Below are 25,669 nucleotides of genomic sequence, written 5' to 3' on the forward strand. Positions count from 1 at the left end.
TACCAAAGTTAACGTCAAGCATACTAAAACCACATCGAGTAATATTCAGTACATATCAAGTAATTGACTAATTGTATTTTGACTTAGAATTCACAAAAAATTACATATTATTTACCATCCAAAAAACAGCACTGTCACTTGTTACTCAACATCCACGTCATATGTAACTGTTTCATCAAATGCTTTAGACTCTCCATGTTTTTTATCAACAAAATGTAAGACAAGTTTGGAAAATTGTAAATATATATATATGATTGAAAATTTAAATGTTATTTACCATGAAGTTCTTTTCTTAACCAACTTCGTAATTCGTCGCTTCAACTTCGTTCAATCGCTGGAGGGACAAAAGGAAAAAATCGAAAAACGAGTTTCTTAGTTTTATGTTTCTATGCCTAATATTCCAATAACCTAATACAATAACACATTAAAAGCTAACAATGTGACATAATTAAATAAATAATATATTTTTTAATTATTAAATATTTAATAAATAATACGGATACAGGGCGGGGTGGAGAGTGAGATACCTGTCCCCGACCCCCTCCCCGGTTTGAACCAAACAGGGATCCCCGTCCCCATCCTCAGGACCCGGTTTAGCGGGAAATCTCTATCCTCGATTGGGACGGTTCGACCGGGTTACCCGACGGGTCGGGCCCAATCTCCATGCCTAAGAATAGGACAAAACAATAACTCAACTATTGTAAGATAGAACCATACAAGAATAAATAGATAAAATGACCATTTTACCTTAATGAGTTGTTTATATATTTCGATTAGTTATGTAATTTATTAAATTATAATAAAATAAATATTTTATATAACAAAATATATTATTAGAAAGTTTCGTTAACACGATTAAAATGACACCAAATTAAAGTGAAAGTTTAAAAAATATAAAATACAATAAGTATTATCCAAAAAATGAATTAAAATGTTAAGAGGAAGACATATTTGATGTTTTAGAAGATAATTAAGTTTTATTTTGAGGTTATATTGTTAAAACATGTGTTCCACCTTGTTCCATGGGGTAGGATGGAACACACCGGTTCCACTTTGTTCATGTTTGTTCTACATAGAAGTTCTGACAAACGTGGAACTATGATCTTTGTTATATTTTGTTATGTCATGTTCATTGTACCAGACACACCTTTAAAGAATCGAGCTTTAAAACTAGGTTATAAGGCTCGGCCATTACAATTTGAATTAAAAAAAAAAGAGTCGTTATATAACCTTTGGGAACAAATAAGTCCGTTTTCGGTCAATTTGACCATCCAACAGTACAATTTGAATTCAAAAAAAGGAGCCGTTATATAGCCTTTGGGACCAAATAAGTCCGTTTTCGGTCTATTTGGCCATCCAATAGTACAATTTGAATTCAAAAACGGGAGTCGTTATATAGCCTTTGGGACCAAATAAGTCCATTTTCGGTTTATTTGACCATCCAATAGTATATATAAGTGTTATGGGATGTTGAAAATTTTATCAAACTCTCAAAACCCTAAAAACATTCTCAACATTTTACATGAAATGTGATTTCAACTCTCTGTATTTTATATAATCTCGTATTCATATCCTAACAAATGACATCCACCATTGGCAATCCAAGTGCTTCATCCACCGCCAACGATCCCGTGGTATACGTCGTAATTGAACGTAAACGAAAATCTGATATTTGGAATATTTTTCAAGTGGTTATTGTTCAAAGTGGAAAACAATGGACACAACGCAAAAAGTGTTTGTCCATAAGATCGAGGGGACTTTGATATTGAGGTGCCATGTTGATAAATCATGTAGCGCCAAAATCGACGGAACCTTTAGTGATGTTTGAACCCCTAACCTCTCAGGAGACTAAAGACTCACATACCACTAGGACAAAAACTATTTGGTTCAATATCTACTAGTTGTAGTGTTTTGTCTTGTTAGTAGCCAATAAATGATGATTGATGTTCAAAATGAAACTAGTAAGATATCTATATATGATACTGACTTACATGAATTAAATTCGTATATGCATTCTACTTTTGTTAAGTATTTTGATTTATCATTATGTCACGCGATAAATTAATAATCCAAGCTAGCGTGTGACAAATCCATGAAATCAAACCCAAAAAACATAATTTAGAAAGAAAAAAGACCTCTATTTCGCATAAGCTAAACAAGCTTGTAACATATAGTTATTAAGGGGGTGTTTGAGACTGCTTATAAAAACAACTTATTGATTTATTCCGATGTGACACCGGTAATAAACACTTTTGATTGTTTGGATAAACAGCTTATACCGGTGACAAACCTGTAATAAGAAGTTTTTAAATAAGTTAAACCATTATAACTTATAATAAGTTGATAAAGACTTTTGTAAAAAAAACATAATTTGTTTCAAATAAACAATCTCAAACACCTCCTAAAGGTCAAGTACTATAGTATCGGCCTCCATTTAATTATGGTGTCAAATATTATAGTATTTGCCTCCATTTAATTATGGTGTCAAGTACTATAGTATCTGCCTCCATTTAATTATGGTGTCAAGTACTATAGTATCNTGCCTCCATTTAATTATGGTGTCAAGTACTATAGTATCTGCCTCCATTTAATTATGGTGTCAAGTACTATAGTATCATGATCTTATATTTGAAGCAACGACGTATTTTATTAAAGGTCAAGTAGCACAGTGTTCAAGAATACAATGAATACTGCAAAAATGGCATCATAAATAATGGCCAGTTCGTTTTATGATTTTGAACACCATTTATCTTTTGCTTTAAGTGCAATAACAACTGATGTTGAACACTATTTATCTCTCGCATCATATACGTATATTTAGATGTCTATGTCGTAAGCAATTTATGTAACATTGATGGTTGTACATCTTAATGCATACAACACGAGATCAAGTATAAGTCCTCCCTAATTGAGTATCTCGAAGACAGTCAGCTCAAGTTGTAAGTATAATTGTTATTATGATAGCGTTTGACCGGCAACATAGAAAATAGAGTAGTAATAGATGACAAAATATGTATTTCATTGATATATTTGTTAATGGATTGCGATTATAAGTACAACATGCATAAAATTCACATGCGACGTTACAATCACAATAAAAAGAAATCATAGTCACTCGTAAGATCACCATAAAACACCTGACACCACCATCTTATACTTGCTTTTGTTTCATAATGTCGGAAATCGACTTTAGTGTGTGTTGTATTGTTGTATTAAATGCAATCTGTGTGCCAGTTACCTCAATATTTATGGATCTTCAACCATCTTCTTTTTATGATTTTGATAACTTTAAAGTGATGTCACAAAACGTGAGATGTACAACTTATTTAGTAGTTTATGATAATTTTATTGAAAAATTTACAACTTTTTCTTAAATCTTGCAAATCTAGGTAAAGGTGTACATAAAACCGTCAATCCGCGAAACCCATCAACCCAACCCGCTAACAACCCAATATGTCCAACAAAAATGCTTATCTTTTATACTAGTAATGATATTGAGATGTGATTTAACAAGGAGAATTAACAAAAAGCCGTAGCTAAGTTTGTGGTGAAGGATGAACAACCTTTTAGTGTTGTAGAGGGTAAATGATTTACAGAACTTGTTAAAGAGTTGCAACTTAAATTTGGTGTCCTTAATAGAGTGATTGTTGCTAGAGATATCTATCGGTTGTTTTGCGTAGAGAGGATTAAATTGAATAAAGAGTTAACGAAGGTCATACAAAGAATATGTTTATCAACTGATTGTTGGACATCTTCCACACAAACGCTGGTCGTATTTGATTGATGATTTGGATTGTTTGAGACATATATTATTCAAACTTTTGAAAGTACTTGATTGTACGACTTAAAGATTTAATTATATATATGGGTGATTGTAATAACTGAATAACTTCGTTTTGTATGTTTTAGTAGTACTTGTCATATTTCATTCCATTATATTACTATCAAACCGCTCAACCTACCCACCCGCCACAACCCGCAAGGGTTGGGTTATACTTTTACGAGGGTTGGGTTGAGATTTTTAAACCGTCATAATTGAGTTGAACTGTAAAAATCTCACATTGTCCAATCCAACCCGTCTACACCCCTAAATCCAGGTACTATTTTAGTTCCCAAAACACGTTGTATCCAATACTTCTAAAGAATAATTGGAGAATCCCCTGAATTTTATAATAAGGTTGTTACGTTAGTTGTTCGTTAGGTCTAAATCATATATGCATTCCATAATTGCATTGACCACTATTTTTTATGTTATTTTTATTCTTTCTTCACATTGTGATTAGACATGTAAATACGACATTTTGCACTATTTCGATTTTTACTGTGAATCAGATTTATAAATTTCTACAGATCGATCAACTTCTGTATTCTTTATTAAACAATCATTAATAAAATTAAACATAAAAGAAACTGTTTGATTTTACATATTTATATTGAAGCGACAAATTTTTATTCTAATTTTGATATTTACCATTTTTATTTTGCTCTATGATATTTATTTATTTAATTAAAATTAAATTAAATGATGTATTAAAAATAGAAAATAAAAAAGAGGGTGCATTTATTCTGGCCTGAAAGTTATCAATTATATGATCCATCACCATCGTAGGCTCTTAGGGTAAAATGGTGACAAGTGTGGCATCAATTGCTTATTGGGATTTGCAAATTTGCTGAATTCCAAGATCTGCACGACCAAACAATCTTGAAAAGCTTCAACAGAAAAAACTCAATTCAACTTCCACCCTTTACACACTCTGTCCTGTGTTCTGTTGTCCCATTGGCCAAACCCCTCAACTTCCACCCTTACGACACCCTGTCCTGTGTTCTGTTGTCCCATTGGCCAAACCCCCCCTTAATGTTATTATTTACAAAATAAAGATCAAAGGTGTGTATGTCTGTTCTCTAACAGCAATTGGGATTAGCAGTAGTTTGCGTGGTGAGTGAAAAAGGCAACAGAAACCACCAATTAGAGCTTCCCTTCTTGAAAAGTTGGGACATAAACCCCCCCTTTCTATCTTTCTCTCAAATAGCACACGCTTTTATCAAGTTTCCTGTACATGGTCACGTTACTCGTTGTTATCAATCTCGGCTTACGGGACTTCGATGATGTAATTTCAAGATTTGGGTGCTGAAATCTGTAGAAAACAATGGAAATATGAAGTTTTTTTGCGGGGATGTCGTCATTTGTCCTTTTGGGGTTTGGAAAAGGTATATTCAGTACTTATTTGGCGATTCTGCGTTCGATTCGTATGATTTTCGGATAAATTGAAGGATGTTGTGATTTTCAAAGGTAGTCTTGATTTTGATTATTGTGTGATTTGTGTTATAATTTGAGCCGAAGAATCTAGGGTTTTAACCTTTGGGGTAATAGTAGTTCCCATTTTTCCTATATGAGATTCTCAGTTTGGAGATTCAACGCTACATAATTCAACATACTTTTCCGAATCAATACTTTTTTTTTTATCTAGAGATTCATCAATACATACTTCGTTTTTGCACATAAAGACTCAAGATTAGTAAAGGTTTAATATTGCTTGGTGATATACGAATTATGGACACGGGTTTTCACCATGAACAAACTTTAAGCCCTTCTTTGAATCGGCATGCCATATCATTCCAATCGAGTGCCATGGACAGCACAACCGAGATGATCATGATGGGGGATTACTATCGGATGAATAGTACAGCAGGCTTGATGTTTTCAGGGAATTCTGGTATGGTAAACAGCAGTTCAGGATATGCACAAGTTGGGAATTCGTGTGCTTCTCTTCCTTCGGATTCGGTCCCAGGGCTGAAACATGATGCAGGCTTGGCTGTGGAGTGGTCTGTTGAGGAACAGTATAAGTTGGAGGAAGGAATTTCTAAGTAGGTACCTTGTTCCAAATTTATAAATATGCATGCTAGTGTACTTATTTTGCTGGCATATGTCCTAATTAATTGTAGATTTCTTGTTCTTGTGATTTTCTGTTTTCTTAATGTTATTATTCTACCTGTCTACCACTACAATGTAGTATTTGTGAATCTAGTGGGAAGGGTCCTAGAGCAGAGGGGGATAACTTAAATATGATATAAACCACATGTGACTCTCAAGAGATGAACGCTAGCATCTTGAGGAATGGACTGCCCATGGGGACCTCAAATTTCCATGTTTGATTAACCTACCTTAGTTGCAAAGATTTTATTGTTGCAGATCTTGAACTTTACGTCTAGAAGTATTCTTTTTTGCATGCTTTTAGGACTCATATTTGGTAACTGTATCTACTTTTGACTGTGAAACAATTGATTCAGATTATACTGAATTAGAGGAGACACATTTTGTTGCTTCTTTTTTTTCTTTCTATATTCCTAGATATTTTTAGAACTGTTCCTTTGGTTGTGATATATTCCAGGTGTAGGTTTATGTTTAAACAGTTGCATTACTCACTTTAATTCCTTGTCCATAAATGCTCATTTACTATTTTTCTTTCTTATCTACAAATACTCATTTACTAATTTGTTTGATATAAGCTCATGGCTTGTTGCATATTTGTAGATATGCTGATGAACCCAGTATCATGAGGTATATCAAGATTGCTGCTACATTGCGTGATAAAACTGTTCGTGATGTTGCCTTAAGGTGTAGGTGGATGACGGTAAGCTTGTCACTCAATTTTTTTTGAACCATATAATATTTATATACGACAAACAAACACACACACTTCGCTCCTTTGTGAGGTTTGAACCCTTGACCTCCTGGGGCTGGGCTCTACTGGTAACCCATATACCCTGGACCAATGACCCTCTGGTTTGCCATTCATTTTTCTTGATATATTGGTTGCCTTCCTTTGATTAAGAGAATAACATGGTACATATCTTAATTGTCATTCAGGACAAACATCTTTTGTATTTTATTCTGCTACAGATGTCATAAGTCCTAAAATGCATAATGGATGGTCGTCCATGCTCTTTATTACAATTTTTTCAATATTAATGGATCATGTAAGGTTTTGTTAATGATCCTTCTCCGAAAGCTCACTCACTCCCTTCTTCACTCATGCACACACAATGTATCTGCTAAACTTAAGGCTGCATTAGCCTATCAAGTCCAGGTCTAAATAGGAGAAAGCTTGGTGTTGTACTTATATCTTCAACTGCCAACTTATTGGACATAGTTACATCTGAGTTCTGGCACCTAGAAACATAATCACATGAGTCTGGAACGTATATCGTTTCCTATAATTTGAATACGATATTTAAGCATCTGTCAGAATAACCTTATTAAAGATATAATAATTGTTATTGTTCCTGATAATGCAAAAAGGAAGGATCATATCCCTTTACACTTTTTAGCTAATTTCATCTTGGAATTGCAAAAGGACTATAGAGACCTCATTTGTAGTGGCTGGGGAGAATTCAAATACTTTACTGTCCACCTTTATCTCTGGATTTACTATCAAATACTGAATGCGTTGATTAATATTCCCTCTTCTTGTTTCTGCTTTGATTACTTGACTCTTACTAAATCTAATATGGTGTATCATGGGCCTTCTTTTGTGTTAGCAAATCAGTTCTGACATAAGCTCATTGATTTGGGATCTTACCACCCTTTCTCCTGCTTATTCTACTTGGAACGCCAAAGGATCCCTTTGGTAAAGCTGTTGCTTGGGATTTCGCATAAGCAGTGAAAAGATTGCAAGCCCTCAAAAGCCTCCTTTGGAAGTGTGTCGAGTTTGCAGGATAGGGAGGACTCTTGAGTCTTGACCATCTCTCCTTTCCCCTTAAATGATAGAAGAGTACATCTCCACTTGATGCTTCTAGAGTTTGATCCTGTTCAGGGCCGTTCCAATCTTTTTGGAGGCCCTGTTATACTTGTATGAAGAAAATATAAAAGTTTACACCAATTTTTAAAATTAAATCGACGTAAATGTTTTAAAATGACAAAGTAACAAACGAAATTCACTTAACTCTTCTAACATTGTTCGAAACAAAATCTTCGATTAGTTCATAATTAACTTTCTCCAACAAGTCGTTAAATTGAAATATTAGCATATAGGAGCTTACCAACTGTTGTTAAACTCAACTCTCATTGCGTGTTTTCAAAGGACTATAATGATCTAAACAATGACTATCAATATCACAATGGCCGAAGTCAATGGAATTGCAGGTAAGGTTGCTCGTCGAACAAGAAAGAGCGAAACAAAGAACAAGAAAGAGGAAGATTATTAAACAGGGTCATCAATCATAAATTAGCCATCGGGACAACAAAGATGAACAGGACTAGCCAACTAGGAGAGTTCAATTTTCACATTAGAGACCTAAGGAGAAGGGATTGCATCTTTGCAGTTGTAATTGGGAATCGGCAAATCGGTTAATCTGGTAAAAGAGAGAAGAAATTGGGGCATTGGGCTAAATTGCTAAAACATTATAATCGCCCAAATGGGCTAAAATAAGAGGGAGAAGGCCGAAGGGGTTGAGCTAAAACACAGGATAAAAAATAAATTATATAATTGGTAAAGGTTAAAACATATATAATTGAATCCCAAAAAGGTTCGTGGGCCCCAAAAATTTTGGGAGCCTGTTCGGAATCTTACATCGGTACACCCTCTTCTGCTCTGGTGCTGTTTTGTATAGCAAATAAAGAAGAATATTGAGAAAGGGCCTAGTGGATCTCTAATTTTTAAATTTCTAATCCTGTGGCGTTTTGGATGTTGTAGCCTATTTGGTGTGTTTTTAAAGACTTTGTGTCCATTCATACTCTTGGCTTCCTTTATTGGTAATCTTGTGTGTCCGCACCAGCTTGCGCACACCTCGACTAATCCCATGGGGCTCTGAAGATAACAGCCTGGAAAATCCCTATAGTTCGGAGAAGACTCGAACCGTTTGACCATGGGAAGGAGCTCCAAGTCCTAACCTTTATTGCCAATTGAGTTGCTTCCTTGTTGCTTTTGACATGGGTGGTATGAGAAGAATATGTAGATGTGCCTTTTTGTTGGATAAAGGGACGGAACCCCTTGGAAAATTTTATTCAAATGCAGATGTGTTGTTTTTAGTAAGATTTTGGTTTTTGTAGCTTGGGAGGTATAATAGGGTCTCGACATAGTTCTTTGTTGCTCCTACTTTGCAGGGCAGATTTGTTTCATTTTTTTCTGGGCTACAGTGACTAGGGCTATGAAGGATCATAATTGAGGTATATGCAGAATTCAAGGGGCTTTATTAATTTATTTTTTGTGCCGAGTTTTATTACCTCTTTTATTTTAAATACACCGTTCCAATTTTAACTTTTGTAAGACAATTGCTTCTACTCCCTCTGTCTCAGAACAAGTGGAACAATTTTTTGATGGGATGTCCCAAAATAAATGCAATATTTACCTTTCGCCGAAGTTCGAAACTTACTTTTTGGCACATTAGTAATCCTTACAAAATATTTTGAGCATTGATTTTGCTCCATAAGATCCATCATTTGGTCAATTTCAGGGGTATCTTAGATATTTATCTAACAATTGCATGCACCATCAACACTTTCATTAGACTATATACCCAATCAAATGCTAGTTCAGTTCGGGACGGAGAGAATATTGTTTTCCCTATGAACATGAAAATCTTTATAAACAAGCGTGATAAAGGATATATTGTCACAACATAGTTTTTTTTTTTTGTTTTTTCTGGGATATTAAAGAGGAAGCCATTCTCCCTAAATGAGACTATAGGTCGGTTCTTTTTTCCTCTCTCTTCTCTCTCTCCATCCCGTTAGGCGTCTTTAGAAGCATTGTTGCGTTCCTAGTTTTTTATTCACTTGCTATCATGCATGCCTTATGCCTATACCAACAATGCTATTAGCTTGCACTCTTTATGGTTCTCATTCATCGCATAAAATTAGAAGTTTAAATTGCTTTTCAGAAATTACCACTTAACGATTATATGTGAACCATGAATAGCAATAGATAGAGTTTGTTGAAGTAGAATGATGTGCTTAGAAGATGAATATAAATCCTTATTAAAAGTAAGGCTGTCCGGCAAAAATGATTGGAGCAAAGATTTTTTGCTCCAAACATATATTTTGCTAAACCTTACCAAAATGTTGCCAGAAATTTGGATATTTTGAAACTTGAAGAGCTTTCAATCAGATCTCGGATTATTGGGCTTACCAACACCTGACAATAGGTTACCCTTTTTTTTTGTCTAGCCAAACAGAAGCCGCCAGTTGTAATCCTGACAAAAGTTTTTTTTTAACTGAGAGAATAAAAGGAACCTACATTTTTCAAAACTTGGACCAAAATATGATTTTTATTGCCTGGTGGAACTTTTAAACATTCGATGCATGGAAGAATGTGGTGGAAGGCATGCGGATTTACATCAACCATCATAGTCATCATTTTGCATAACCAAATTGTTGAGGGCAAATTGCATCAGAATGGAGCGTTCATTGTTTCGTTTCTATTTTGGGGAACCCACTTCAAAAGCTCCATTTTGGGGAATATACTACGTCTTTGATGCAATTACGGGAACATACTAATGCAAATAAGGGAACAGAGTCACAGGCTATAAAACTTTGTGAACAAATAGGAAAACTTACTATAACTTTGTAAATACAAAATCATTCTAGGATTCTTTTTAATTAAACTTTCTTGTTTGCCTAAAATAGGAACTACAACAAAGTACATTCTATTTTGAAGCCATTTGCTCAATTAGCAACTACCTGAACCGGGCTGTTTATCCAGAGCTTTTATTGCATGTACAATAGTACCTTTGTTCTGGGCATTAAGAAATGCATTTGATCAATTTATTGGACTTGCTTGTTTAGATGCTTACCAACATGAGATATTTGGCAGAGAAAACGACGGAAGCAGGATGAGCTGAAGTTGGGAAAGAAGTTAAAAGATAAGAAGGTATGCAAATGCAACCACTTTCTCCCATTTTACATTAATGTGATCAAAGCAACTGAGCGAGAATCTGTTCAATTGGTTGAGGCGATCAGAAATGTTAATCATGTTAAAAAAAAATTGTGTGTGTATATATATAGACTTCAGGGGAAAACCACAAAAAAAGGGAAAATTAAGAAACACCCTAATAATTATTCATGTGTACAGTATGCTGTATGCATAGAAACCAGGATGTATATTAGGGTGTTCCTCAGTTTTATGATTTTATGTGGTTTTCTCCTGAAACTAACCCTATATATAATTATATATATATATATATCATCCAAAGTGAATAGTATTGGAGTAAAGAAAAACGCATACGAAAGGTTAAATGGCACTATGTTGTTTGCAACTTGGTTCTATATCTTGTTGCTTCCTCAAAAACTTTTCATTTCAAGTGATCATTTGTATGATCATAACCCTTGAGATTAATCTTCCATTTGCTTAAAGCGAATAAGATTAATCTTCATTTTATGGTTAAGGCACAAATTGCATATCACTTCCTAAGAGATTATGATTTGTTACAATTTGGCTTGACAACTTACTGTATATATGTATTGACCAAATTGCCTTTTGAGGTCTACATTGTTTGAAATATAACTTCATTCCATTGAGAGCGTTACATTTTTGATTAAAAAATTTACATGTGTCTTTTATTAAGGGTACTTTTGTCTTTCTGGGCTGAGAACAACTGAATATTACTTGGCAAAGTTTACCATTTAGTTGCAACACACTTCACGACCTTCCTTATTTGCCAAATGAAACGTTGTTGCTCAAGTATATTCAAAGCATATATAGGCTTATTTAGGAAAATATTTCTAGGGATAAGTTTTATAGGACTCCTCGACGATTCAACCTCTGACGAATCCCGAAACTGAATCAGTCGCAATATAATATGAATTTTGAAAACACGTGTAGGCTTAGCATAAAAGTATGCACGAATTTAAGAAAATTTAACTTTTGAACTGGTGGGAATTTGGATGAAGTTACCATGATACACAATCTTAAGGATTTCAGAAAGGCATGGAAAACGTGGTTTAGGAAAAATAATAATGATTCACTAAGATTTGAATGAAACGAGGCTTTCTGGAACAAGTTTTGCATCATTTCAGGACAGTCTAGATTTTGGTTGTAGGAATTAATGTATTAACTCCATTTACTTTGTGAAGCACCACAATTTGTAGCTGACACAAATTCAGCATTCTAATTGTCATGTTTCATCAGGATATGTTGGTGGAATCGTCATCAAAGCCAAGTATATCGTCACTTTCAACTTTGAATGTGGCTCCATTTTCCGTTACCATGAACAATTGGTTCCAGAGTGGTGGTATTCCTTTTGAAGGTTAGTATCTTGTGTATTTACTAAGAGGCCTCGTTGTTTCTTTTCCTTTTTTGACTACAAGTTTGCTGTTTAATAATTTGGTTTTGATTTTTGTCCGAAATCATCCACATTGGTGAGATGGATTAAGAATGACAAAATTATGAATAACTCGAGGATTCTATTGAAACCAATTAATGCAGCATTGAGCGGCTCAATAAGGCATCTTTTGGAACAAAACAACCGAGTTCTTGGTCAGATCTCTACTAATATTTCATCACTCAAGGTAAGTGTTCCTTCTAGCTTTTTGTAACGAATCATGTGTATGATAAGTCTAAATATTCAAGTATTATAAGAGACACATATATGCAAGTATTTGCTGTTCAAAAGAAAAAGAGAACGCTATTTTGAACCTGTTATATCAACCTGTTCTTGGAAGCTAACATCTTGCTTTATGACTTCTAACGACAGCTGCAGGACAATGTCGACCTCTTTAACCACGCGAAGAACAATATAACTGCCATCTTAAACGAGTACGTTAAAAAGTCATAAAACAAGTTACTTAACACTCAAAAAATAAAAAAATGGACCCTTTCTTGTTCCTGTACATATTGGCTGTTATTTCTGCTCATTTATGAAAATTCTTGCAGCATGAGATACATGCCAGGGCCGCCACTGCCTGTATCGCTAAACGAAGATCTTGCTAATAGCATTCTGCCTACTACCAGCCAGGTAACTCTTTTTTTTCAACTTTAAGAACTCCCTTTCTTGTTTTCAACCCGGGGTATATATGGAAACAACCGCTCTACTCTTTGAGGTGGAGGTCAGGTCTGCATAAATCTCATCTTGGGTTATACTAGGCTTGTTTGGTTCGGTCTTGTATACTAGTGGAAGTCAACTTTCGGCAATTTTCTTTCGTTTTGGGTAATCTGATGGCTAAATGGTTGATGATTCTTGTTGATGGCAGAAAATGACGCTCGGGTCATCAAGCAGAATGCATTTGAAGCAAGAACCAGACTATTGAGTTGGAGAAGTGTTTGATTGTAAGTAGAGAATTTAAATCTTCTGTAAATTATATATCGGTTGGCCCGTTTGGGTGTATTCCATATATCTGTATCGATTGAGCATTTGTGTCCGATTTAACGATACAAAAACTTGTAGAAAGATGCCATTTTTGGGAAGCTAAGATGATTGATTGGCTTTTACTACTTTGCTTGCTTATTCTCATTTCTAGCAACATTTTCATTCTTATCCATTTTGTGTCTCATTTGATATCACACACAAAGTTCAAACTTAGTTGTATTTTCACATCCTCTTTTTCCTACCAAAGATGGAGAAAGGTGTGTGAGTTTATTTATTACATTTGTTTTGCTGTATATATACATACATACAATTTGAAACTATAAAAAAAATTATTTCTTATAGTAAATAAAAACAAAAGCAAACTCATGAATCACCACACGATTGTAGTAGCAAACAATCCCAATGAAGAAATTAAAAATGAAAAAAGTAGACAAATGGCGAATCAAATTTCATTAAAAATGAGCCATAATTAACAAACCAACCAACCATGAATCATATGCTCAAATGTTCGTCCCTCGGCAAACTTTGGACGGTATCCGACCATCTTCCCGGCGAATGATCGCTGCTATTCGACGACACATGAGCTGCTTCAGCTCTTGTTTCCCTAATCATTCTCAACACCTCCTTCATCACCGGCCGATTCTCCGGCACAAGCGAGATACACGCCATTGCTATATTAAGAAGAGCCGTCAGTTTCTCTTCCGACGCCTCGTTTCCTGACGACGTTGGCTCGTCACCCGATTCCGTTTCTTCTTCCCTAACCGACTTCACCCATCTCGGGATATCCGCCCCGTGTTCCAAAACGAGGTCTTGAAATGGCGTCTTCCCGGTGAGAAGCTCCAAGAGAAGGACACCGAAACTATAGACGTCTGCTTGTTGGGTGAGGGGTTTTCGCATGTCACGGCATTCCGGGGCCCGATAGAAGAGGGATGACGCGCTTGATTCTTCCGGGAAATCAGGGTTTCGGAAGGACATTAAACCGTAGTCGGTTAGGCAAGATTCAAAGTCGGAGCCTAAGAGGACGTTGGAGGATTTAAGGTTTCCATGGGTGAGGCCGGGGTTTTGGTGGATGTATAGAAGTCCGGTAGCTAAATCCTCCGCGATCTTCAAGCAAGATGTCCAATGAAGAGGCTTCCCACCGGCTGACGTTCTTGATCCTGCAAACCGTTACGTCTTAACTATATATCAAATCAAATAACACAAGAACAGACGGAGAATGGTCACAGCATTTGTAGTACAATTTGACGTCGTTATCGTTTTCCCCACAGACCGATCGTCCGTGTGAAGAAAACGTTTTACCATGTACCGGGTGGTATACTTACACAAACAGGTGAGGATTTGAGTTCGGCACAAGCATTTATCTGAGTTACATCTCTTTGTAAATACTTTTTGTAAAATACTGAGCTTTTAAACCAGTCATCTGACATAAAACTATATTTGACCAAAAAGTTGATTACCATCAATCTAATATATTTAAAATAAATTATAAATGAATAATTTAAAAGGGTTGTTAGTTGAGCGTGAGTCAAATTTTTTTTGGGTTTTATTTAAAAGTAATATAAATATTAAATAAACTAAATTGATTTCTAATAAATAAATAAATTGTGACGTGTCAAAACATACCGTGGATGAGAGAGAAAAGGCTGCCATTGGGGAAATAATCGTAGACGAGCAGGCGTTCCTCTTTGGCTTGGAAATACGCCCGTAGAGGCACCAAATTTTGGTGTCTCAACCGTCCGATGACGTCCACGTGTCTTCGAAACTCCTCCACCCTAGGATACCTAGCGTCTTTCAGGCGTTTCACCGTCACGATAAACCCCGACTCCATCACCGCCTTGTACGTGCTTCCCACCGTCCCTCTTCCCAGCGTCTCCGCCGACGCTTTCAACAGATCCTCCAAACTGTAACTCATCTCCGGCTGATCTCCACCGCCGAAGAACACCAGTTTCCCTATTCCACCACCACTGTCATCGCCTTCAGATGAAAACCCACCTCCCCCGTTTTTCCCACTACCAGTCGCGGCGGCTCCGCCGCCGCCACCCGCCGCCGGGACTGCTTCTGCTCCTTTAACAGCCACATCCGGCGACTTCTGCTTTTTTCTTTTCAAGCAGATCACTAAGACTGCGATTAAAATGCATAATAACAAAAACCCACCAATGGAACCGGCTATTATGACTATAATCTTGATATTCCGGCGATGGTTCGATTTCTTGGTGGTGGGTGGGGTTGGATTCGCCGGAGCAAAAGAGGGAGACGGAGCTAAACTGCACGGAATGCCAAATGCATCACCGCATAAATCAATGTTACCAAAAAATGACGTTGAGTTGAATCGAACTAAGACAGGGGTCGCCGGAATTTGGCCGGAAAGCTTGTTATTTGACAAATTGAGATATCTTAGACCCGTTTGATTCAAGGGTGGGATTTTTCCGGTGAATCTATTGTCATCCAAGTAAAGAACATATAGTCTTTGTACATTGAGAACCGTTTCAGGAATGGCTCCGGAAAGACGATTACCGGAGAGCACAATGGTCTTGAGGCGGTGAAGGGTGGTGAGAGACGCCGGGAACTCGCCGGAAAAGTTGTTGTAAGAAAGGTAGAGTGATTTAAGGTTCGGTAATCCAGAAAGGTCTGGGATTTCACCGGAGATGGAGTTTTGTTTAAGACTCAAAACACGAATCTGATCCAACTGATTGAGATTCCCTGAATCCAATGTCCCTTTCAAGTTCAAATTCTCAAGCACAAGTTTCGACACTCTACCTCTTAAACATTCTCTAACTCCTTCCCATCTGCAGAAATCGGTTCCATTCCATTGAAGAGAATTCGATGGATCGATTGATGATTTCAAGCCCAGAAGTGCTTCTCTATCACCACCAAATGCACATTCACAACACAAAGACACCAAACACAGAAAGAAAACAACACCATTTTGCTTCATCTCATCTGGGGTTTCAACTTTAAACTCCTTTTGCTGTTTTCAATGAATCTTGAAAGCAAATCTGAGATGGGTTTTCAATTAAAGATCCATGCAAAAAGGCTACTACCTTTTCTTGTACACCTTCCTGCTTAAATTAATGGAAATGGGGTTTGAATAAGAAGGAAAAACAACTCCAAATCCAGCACTTTCTTGTCTTCCTTTTGTGGCAATGAATGGATGAAATGATTGGGGGTCAGAGAGAGAAAGAAAGAAAAAGGGTTCTTAACAACAATTTCCCCCCAAATTAAACGTCATTATCGAAGGGTTTTGGAATTTGACCGACAAAGACGACATCTTTCCAGCTTCAAGAAAACAAAAACACACAGTAACAGGAGAAGAAAGCAAGCAAGAATCTTTACAAACCACCATGGCAGCTGGTTCTTGAGTTCTTGAGCTGAACCAGAAAGATTTATGCAAACAGATCTGTAAAAGTGTGTTTCTTGAAGTTTAAAGACTCACGGACAGATGGGTAAGTCTACACGTGAACTTAATCAGAGCTTTGCAACTCCAAGAAACACCACATTCTCTCTCTCTCTCTCTCTCTCTCTACACACACAATTTGGTCAAGAAAATGAATTTCAAACCCTGGATTATTAAAATCCAATCCATGAGTTTAAGCATTTAATTTGTTTGTTTATATCACTTTTGTCTTTTGTCCTTCAGACTTCATTATTTTTATGTTATTTTTGACAAAAATATGAGTCATAATATTGTCTAGAGAGAGAGAGAGAGATGAAAGCAGCAGGTGAAGAAATTTAAGAGCAGGAGTTAATAGACACCACCATTTAAAGGGTTCATAAATCTGTACCAGGATGAGCCAACCACGACAACACTCTTCTGCTTCACCACCAGCATGGATGTCTCTTGTGTGTGTTTTTATTTACTCCTCTTTATTTATTGCTTTATTGGTGATTCAATTTCTTTACATATCGATATAAAAACTCAAGTATCAGCTCCAGTTTACACGTACCTCAACTAATCTCAAAAACTCTGAACAACAATCAGTAAAACCCCTTCAAGACTCAAACTGATCACCTCTAAGAAGGATCATCAAAAGCTCAAACCTTATAAACTGGTTTTTGGGTCAAGACAGATACAATATGTAATCAAAAACCCGCATCTGGGTACAATATTTTGTCAGTTATAGAACTGGAAACGGGTCGATGGTAATAGAAATAATGAAGAGAAAGAACACGAAATTAAAAGAATATAAAATACAAGTTAAATACAACCGCTCGTTATTTTATCATGTATTTTTAAAGTTTTTTTTTGGTCCCAACACATAATTTATATTTTTTGTTTTGATGCCATTTTATTTTCTAAGTGTTTCCGTGAGAGTCAAATCCATGTCTCGTGGTCAACTATTGGACCCATATGGTCATAATTTGTTTAACTAGTCTCAAGTTGGGTAGATTCACTCGAGATTCGAACTGCGTGCTTAAGTTAGATCCAAAGCAAAAGTTTTCGTTTTCAAGGTAAAAAAATGAATTTGAGATCTATAATGTAGTTTAATGAAGTACTACTACATGGGTGGATATATAGGAATCAAAATCTGTCTGTCATTCGGTGTGGTCAGTACTCCATTCCATACTGTCAGGTAGCGAAGCTTACACTTGTTCACGACCCAAAAAGGGTTCACTCACTGGTATCTGAGCAATTCTTCCTGTTGCTTTCACATAACTCCCTTCTCCTTTTCCTTATTCTTGTTGCATATCTCGTTTGTACAAGTCTTCTCTTTATTCCATTTCCGTTCTTTTTTCTCCAAATTCCAAACACAACGTAAGCCCTATGACTTATCAAATGTAGACTGGTTTTATGATGTTTCAAATGCACATAAACATTTTGGGATGGTTTTGGATAAAGATTTTGACGTTAAGTCGGTAAAAGATATACGTAAAGACAGGTACTCGACTTGTGTTTATACAGATAAAACTATGTTGCACTTTCGACTCTCTTTGATGCAGCAGCGAAGGATTTATGGGTATGTCGTAGATATTTAGAGCCTAAAATTTAGGACCAATGATCTCAGTATTGAAACGTCGATGTGATTCAACGTATAGATTCAATTACTATAACAAACACTCGATTCTTCCTATTTCAAGCTCACTTTATCCACTAACTGATACATGTTGTGATTATTGATGACGTAGATATCATGTTGTCAAGTTATATTATAACTATTGATTACGTGAAAAATATTACATCAAAATCAATCATTGTCACGTCCGCTAAAAACCTGCTTATCAGCTAAAATCATACAAAATATGAAGAACTGCACGTTAGATTTATACAAAATTCGTTATATTTTACTGTGGTTTGTGGATTATTGGACTGATCAATATTTATACATACCCTTGTGTACACGTTAAATGGACATCACATTTACTCATTTGTAATTTAATACACCATAAATAGCTGTGAATTTATATCGTATCAGACAACACCCTCCAATAATCCATCCTCATGACAGGACTCTGAAATCAAAATTAAGCTTCTAATTATAAGTAAAATATAATTCTTTCGTCATCAGTATTATAATTATAATAAATAAATTAAAAAAAACCTAAAAATAATGTTTACGTATATTTAATTTTGTCATTCAACTATTTTATATTAAATATTTAATAAAAAACAAAATAATTTGGACAATTTTACATAATTTTGTATTTATGTAAATCAAATATATTTTAAAAGCAGAGTGAAGATTAGGTGAAGGGCAAGAAGGAAGAGGGAGAGGGGATAGAATATGGTTGAGTTCACGTTAAGGTGATGTGGGCAACATGTCTTGCCAGCTGTAACTCTGACATAAATGTTGCACTCCTACTCCCATTTTTCTCTAATATGTTATTTTTATATGTATTTTTTACATTTCTTTAGAATAAAAAAATTAAACTCTAAAATTTTAAAAGGAAATGAAAATGATAATGAATTTTCATTCCCTTAGTTTAAATTGGAATGAAAATTTACAATCCCGAGGGAATTGAACCATTATCTATACTATATTATAAAATATTTGAGAAATACTCTTAAAAATCATCTTTTATACATGAATTATTATTTATTGATGCATATTACTTAAAATTTAAATTACAAGTAAATTGTGCGTAAGTACAACTTATTAAGCTTCATGTTTGAATTCGTGTAACTAACTAATGATAAATCTATACTATATTATAAACATTTGGCAAAAAATCTTAAAAACCACTTTTTTATGGGTAAAATATTGTTTATTAATGCATATTACTTAAAACTCATGATTACAAGTAGATTGTGCGTAGGTACAACTTATTAAAGCTTCATATCTGAATTCGTGTAACTAATTGCGGATAAACATAGTCAAATACAATATAAATATCTTATTTTAAATATAAAAAATCAAAATACAATTAGGATAATCATTGAGTTCTAACAGAATACTTAATTATTATCTTTATAAAATGTTATATTAAACCAAAATAAATTATTTCGTTATTAAACTTAAATTAAATTATAATAAAAAAAAATTAAAGAAATTACATAAAAAACGAAAACCTTTAAATAGTTGATTTGATATTAACATTGATATATATTTTTTAAAATTTTTATTTATATCTTTAAATTTATATTTTATTCAAAAATAAAATCATTATTGCTTTCTTAAAAACCCATAAAATCGTATTATAACATCGACATAGACAAATAATAAAATAAAACATTAAAATCAAGATTTGAACCTGAGATCTCCAAGCACTTTTGACCTTTAGAGCACAAACTCAATCCAATCAAACACACCATTGTGGTTAAATAAAATAAAGTATTATAAATAGTTTCCAACTTATTTTGGAAACTTTAATGATTCTTATAACTTGTTATTAGCATTTAATTCGGCTTAAAAATGTTGTCCACACAATCAACATCAATAGTTATGTCCGTACTTTTTTATAAGGACAAAAGAGTGAATGGAATTTAAACAAGTGGTTTTATTGAAACCAACCAAAGTACGGAGAAACAGATATGATCGTAATATAAGCTTTTAGGGAGACTGTATATAAAACCAGATAAAACTCAAGAATCGTGTCAGAAAGTATTTTTTGAATACAGTAATTCGACTATATTAGTCTTCAGTTCACGGGTTTTGTATTGGAAGAACGAGATATATACCAGATTCTCGTTTTACATATTTAAATGAGAGATCATGGGTTATTGGCGGTTTATTGAGGGGTTGAACGGTTATAACCGTAAACGAATAACGTTAAAAAGTAGTTACGACATAATTTAAGTTCTGAAACATGCATCTTCAACGATAGTTGCTCAATGACAGGATGATCAATAGCTTAAGGCTTTTCAGCGACAACTGAAGCCACTCAGCAATAGGGCAAACCTGATTCAACGATACTTGATGCTGATTTTTGACTTAGTAAAACTCTTTAAGTCCAAGAACTTAGATCCAAAAAGAATTTGTACAGGCGCAGTCCCCTTGATTCCTGTTTCATGGCGATTTAAGGTAATAGGTGCAACATTTGTAAGTGTGCACTTCACACCACCAAACTTACGTGTATTTGCCTTATCGCCTTAATCGGTCTCAACTAAATCACAATTACACCAAAATACTTGACGACATTAAAATTACCAACATAGACATACAAATTACAGAAGAACGTATCTCTAAATAAATCATGAATGGGATTAACTTATGTTTCCATGTTTAAAAGAGTATATTGAATAAAAAAAACATACTAAAACCCCTCGCAAACAACGGTGATCGCTTCCCCTCGTCACTCCTCATTACCCCAACGTTGTCCATTATCCATACTGTCTAAAACGTTGTTGGCTCCTGCCATCAATATCCCTCTTTTTGATCTAGTGTATCATAAGAGGAAGAATCAAAATATAACCAATTACAGGTAGTGATGGTCAAAAACTGGTATCGGACTGGTCCTAATTGGTCCCAAGCTTTCTCATAACCGGTCCCCGGTCCCAGTCGAAAATGGTAGGACCGGTCAAGGTTCTTCGTAACCGGTTATGGGCCGCCGATCCGGTCCAATCGGTCCCGGCCTTAAAAAAATAAGATTTAAAAAAAAATTAATGATATATATTTTTAATTCATTATGAAATTTACAGTTGGGTTACTCAAATACACTTTAAATTTGCGTTTTAATATAATTAAAATTACATTGTCTTATAATAATACATTATAAAATTATTTGAATTTTCGGATCCGGCCGGGACGGTCCCATAACCGGTCCCGGTCCCATGAAACTGCCAAAAACCCCATCCGGTCCTGGTTTTCGGTCCCATAACCGGTTCTTACAGGTCCCGGGCTGGGCCTATTTGGCCATCACTAATTACAGGTAGCTAATTTGGGTTAAAAGTATGTAAGGAACAAAATTTTGAAATTTCGATGGTTTAATTTATTGAAAAAATTCAAGGACTTAATCATTCAAAACGAGAAAGTTTAAAGATTATTTAAAATGAGATAATTCGTTGGGGTTTTTTGAACTTTTCTCTAAAATAAACAACTTTTAAATTTCTATAAATTCTTGAATATGATTTTCCATATAATGTTTTATAAAATAAAAATTATATGAAAAATACTTTATGCAATTTCTTCTATTTATAATTAAATATTTTGTATAATATATTTAAAATTAAACAAATAAAAATAAAAGAGAATTTTATGATTTTGACGTGAAATACTTTTATTTAAAAATCATTAACTTAATTTTATTTTATAATATATTGATATCACATGTAACATCTGATGCCATAAAATATTTATTTAGGTTTGTCATTTTATATACATGATTTAATAAATACACATCAAATGGTTTACCTCATTGGTATTCAATAATTTGGTGCAAAATGATTAAGAGACTTTCATTATATAGTGTAAAATAAAGTATAATTGTTTAATAAATATTTATAATGAAATAAGGGTGCTTAATGATTAAGGAATGCTCATAATACAAAATCATTCAGAGGGTTTAGAACTATTAAGAGACAAATTTTATTTTGTCAAACAAAATTCATATCTTAACAATTCAGATGTTGTCTCTTAATGGAACTATTAAGTAATAAACAAACAACTTCTAAGTGTTCATCGTTCAGTTTTCAAATATGTCGTTCATTTAATTAGAATTTTAATATAAAATAAACTAAATTCAAATTCTTGATTCATCTGATCGGACCAAATCCGTAGATGATTTAAATTCAGTTGAAGTTTAAATAAACCGAAATTTAAATTTGGTTATAAGTTCGAAAAAATCAAACATGATTCATGTTAAAAGAAAATTACATGCAAACAAGTATATATGTTATTACCAAATGGTCTTTAGTCTAGCGGTATGTGAGTCTTTGGCTTCTTAGCAGGTTAAGGGTTCAAACATCACCAAATATAAAGAAGGTGTGTGAGTTTATTCGTTTTATTTGCCATATATAAATATTATTTTTAAAATAGAAAATAATGTATATAATTTGATTTTCTTGCATATTGTAATATAATATCGTTATTGACACGACTAATTGTGGTAAAGCACTACAAATAGTAACGTAACTGACATTTTTAATATTTCAGTAGTGTCAACGTTTTTTATAATGTAACTTTTTAGCATCTTCACAAACTCTATAATTTAGCTCTGTTAATTGTTGTAACAGTTAACATATTTTTAGGACGTTTATATCAGATATCAGTTAAACAGGATTGACAGACAAATATAGCATTAAATCTATTGTACAGTGAGATTGTATCAAATTCTAACACGTTAGATTTATATATGTTGTGTCGGTGCAAGTGGATGGATTTATTTTAACATATTATACACACTTGCCAATTTCGTGTATTTTGATGATTGACAAATACCGAAGTCGTTTTATATACTGATATTTTTCATTAATGTGAAATAAAATAAATTCTGATCAAATAAAACTCAAAATATGAATTGCAAGACTTTGTTATCCCTTAAACACCACGTTGTACGGAATTCAAGAAATCGTGAATCGACTCAAGAAACGTGCAACGTTGCTACAGAACTTGAAGAAACTGTTTCTTAGGATCCATGCCACGAAGAACGTCAATGATGAATTAATTCGAGCGAATAAAATATATATCAAACTCCAATAAATTTATGTATCTTTTAACCATTTTGGTCAAAAAATTTGAATTTTCTTTATAAAGAGTTTGAAACGTAAAGTAGTCAAGTTATGAACCACTCTACATCAAAGTGTCTGTTTTTCTCTCTCCTCAAACTGTTATATTTTTGCATCTGTGTTTGTATGTGAATTGAAGAAATTTCGAAAAACAGTTTTTTACTGGGCCAAGCAATATCCCTCTTCCCCAGTTGCCCTAACATATATAATTTGAACGTCAATAAGTTGTGTACTACCACTTCTCTTAGACAAATAGAATGGTTCTCGATTTTTAGAATGATTAAACGTTTGTCCGTGAGACCGTGACATCTTTCATTGATCTAATTTTGGAGACATTAAATTCTTGATGATCGACAACCTTATTATTGGGATCTGTACCATAAATACTCGATGCTAAGAATCCTTTGTTTGGACAATAAAATCGTTGATGTTTAGTCTTTGTCGAGTATTATTGATAACAACTGAGTTTTCTAACTAAACATACATACATTATGTGTACGTACGTACGTATGTATGTATGTATGTATGTATGTATGTATGTATGTATGTATGTGTGTGTGTATATATATATATATAAAGTTGGGTTCACGTGAGACCAAGTTGTTTTCGTGAGACCACTTTTTTACGCGTGAAACTTTACAGCAAAACGCTGTGAATATTTGCCCTTTTTTTACCTTCACAGCATTTTGCAGTGAAGTTTTAAGTGTAAAAAAAAGAGTATTACATGTCTCACAAAAACAGGCTAGTCTTATATGATCTCAAGTCTCTCTCTCTCTCTCTCTCTCTCTCTCTATATATATATATATATATATATATGATCAGAAGTCTATATATCTATACTACATTAATAAGCATTTAGACCAAAAGTCTTAATTACAAGTCTTAAAGCATAAAGTACTATCAATTTATGCAAGAGTATCAAAAATTTCGTAAGTACAAACTATTATGCATAATGTACAAATGCTTAAAACATACAATCTGTTTGGTCAAAATTCATGTTTAAGTAAGCTATATTTACATGAAAAAGATGTGTTTGATCTTCCCAAAGTTCTTTGACACTTTGTTTGTTTTCTATTTTTAACCCAAATTCAAATTCAAAACTATTTTTTCCTTTGAAGTAAACTGAAATTTGAAGCAACAATATCATAAAGGGTTTCAGATTCTGTATGGACCCCACCCTAACCCTTCAACTTTACATGAGTTTAGAAACTCAACATGTATGCAATTATTTTTCCAATCGATCTTGCTAATATACCATATTAACCTTCAACTTTATATATTAGTTTACTTGTAAAATAACAACACAAACTCATGATTCAAAGCTAAACAAATGTTTCAAAATTGTGATTCACCTGCGTTTGCATCGCACAAGTACACCACTAGTATATGTGTGTATATATACATAATATGAATGTGCATCACATTTTAATGAGGAAGAACCAGAATCCACATGAATGACATGTTGTAGGGTAGAAAATAAGAAATTAGCAATACAAATTCCTCAATGTCACCTAACATTTATATTATTTGGGGTTGGGGGTCATATATGTGTGTACATGCTTGCACCGTCAATAACACACATTAAAATATTATTTTAATTAATTAGTTGGAAATGTGTGTGCCTCTATAGATTTTGTACAAGTTTCTTAATGGTTTAATGAGATTTATAACTTATTCAATCAATTATATATGATTATTTGATATTAATTTAATTATGTAAAAAATGACTTATTCAGTAAACTTTTAGGACGACTTTATACAAAAAAAAACCAAATTTTTTTCCAAAACATGTTTCTTCCAAGCTTCTTTCATCTATGAAAAAACCCCAAACAAAAACATTTTCAATCTATACAAACAGATTAATCAACACAAACAGTTATATTCATACATGACTTGATAAAAACCCAACAAAAACAACCCATTAGTTGATTCCATATGCTTCGTTTTACATTGTGTTAATAACTTAATATATGTCAAAACATGAGGGTAATATGCAATACGTAATAACATCTTTAATATATTTTCGAAATTCTTTTGGAGACAGAGAATCAAAATGTAAAGAAGGTGCAGATATAGATTAAATGATGATGTGATAGAGAAACAGATGACGTATTGAAGAACACAACATAGGTAATAAATATCAATATAGCACAAATTTTCAAAAACACGTTAGTTACATTATTTTCTTCTCTACCAAAAAGAATTATATAATTAAAAATCCGTAAATAAATAAAATATAATCATACATTTTTTAATTATGTATGCAATTAT

At 33.9% G+C, this 25,669-nt stretch overlaps 2 protein-coding genes across 3 annotated transcripts; one reads left to right on the plus strand and one right to left on the minus strand.

Moving 5' to 3' along the window:
- The first annotated feature begins 4,695 nt into the window (after positions 1–4,695).
- On the plus strand, positions 4,696–13,425 carry LOC112528009. Of its 2 annotated transcripts, XM_025138892.1 has the most exons (9): positions 4,696–5,208; positions 5,706–5,865; positions 6,533–6,632; positions 10,809–10,865; positions 12,123–12,240; positions 12,420–12,502; positions 12,688–12,749; positions 12,867–12,948; positions 13,184–13,425. In XM_025138892.1, the coding sequence occupies exons 1-9, from the start codon at positions 5,175–5,177 to the stop codon at positions 13,238–13,240; spliced, it is 753 nt and encodes a 250-aa protein (XP_024994660.1). In that variant the 5' UTR covers positions 4,696–5,174; the 3' UTR covers positions 13,241–13,425. The 2 variants fall into 2 exon arrangements, with proteins under 2 accessions (XP_024994660.1, XP_024994658.1); XM_025138890.1 differs by having other exon boundaries at positions 4,696–5,865.
- Positions 13,426–13,732: 307 nt separating this feature from the next.
- LOC112528080 (inactive leucine-rich repeat receptor-like serine/threonine-protein kinase At1g60630) lies at positions 13,733–16,885 on the minus strand. The gene is made up of 2 exons (XM_025138985.1): positions 14,923–16,885; positions 13,733–14,456 (listed from the first exon to the last, which is right to left on the minus strand). Exons 1-2 carry the CDS (start codon positions 16,232–16,234, stop codon positions 13,792–13,794), a joined length of 1,977 nt encoding a protein of 658 aa, XP_024994753.1. The 5' UTR covers positions 16,235–16,885; the 3' UTR covers positions 13,733–13,791.
- Between the last annotated feature and the right edge of the window lie 8,784 nt (positions 16,886–25,669).

This window comes from Cynara cardunculus, assembly GCF_001531365.2.
Source record: "Cynara cardunculus var. scolymus isolate 2C chromosome LG 15, CcrdV1, whole genome shotgun sequence".
NCBI classification, from domain to species: domain Eukaryota; kingdom Viridiplantae; phylum Streptophyta; class Magnoliopsida; order Asterales; family Asteraceae; genus Cynara; species Cynara cardunculus.

Excerpts from the sequence above, each read along its gene's own strand:
- LOC112528009 (XM_025138890.1), top strand. The coding sequence starts at position 5,552 with ATGGACACGGGTTTTCACCATGAACAAACTTTAAGCCCTTCTTTGAAT. Across the intron at positions 10,866-12,122 it reads AGAAGTTAAAAGATAAGAAG|GATATGTTGGTGGAATCGTC; the intron begins GTATGCAAATGC and ends ATGTTTCATCAG. Across the intron at positions 12,750-12,866 it reads ATAACTGCCATCTTAAACGA|CATGAGATACATGCCAGGGC; the intron begins GTACGTTAAAAA and ends AAATTCTTGCAG.
- LOC112528080 (XM_025138985.1), bottom strand. The coding sequence starts at position 16,234 with ATGAAGCAAAATGGTGTTGTTTTCTTTCTGTGTTTGGTGTCTTTGTGT. Across the intron at positions 14,457-14,922 it reads CCTTTTCTCTCTCATCCACG|GATCAAGAACGTCAGCCGGT; the intron begins GTATGTTTTGAC and ends AACGGTTTGCAG.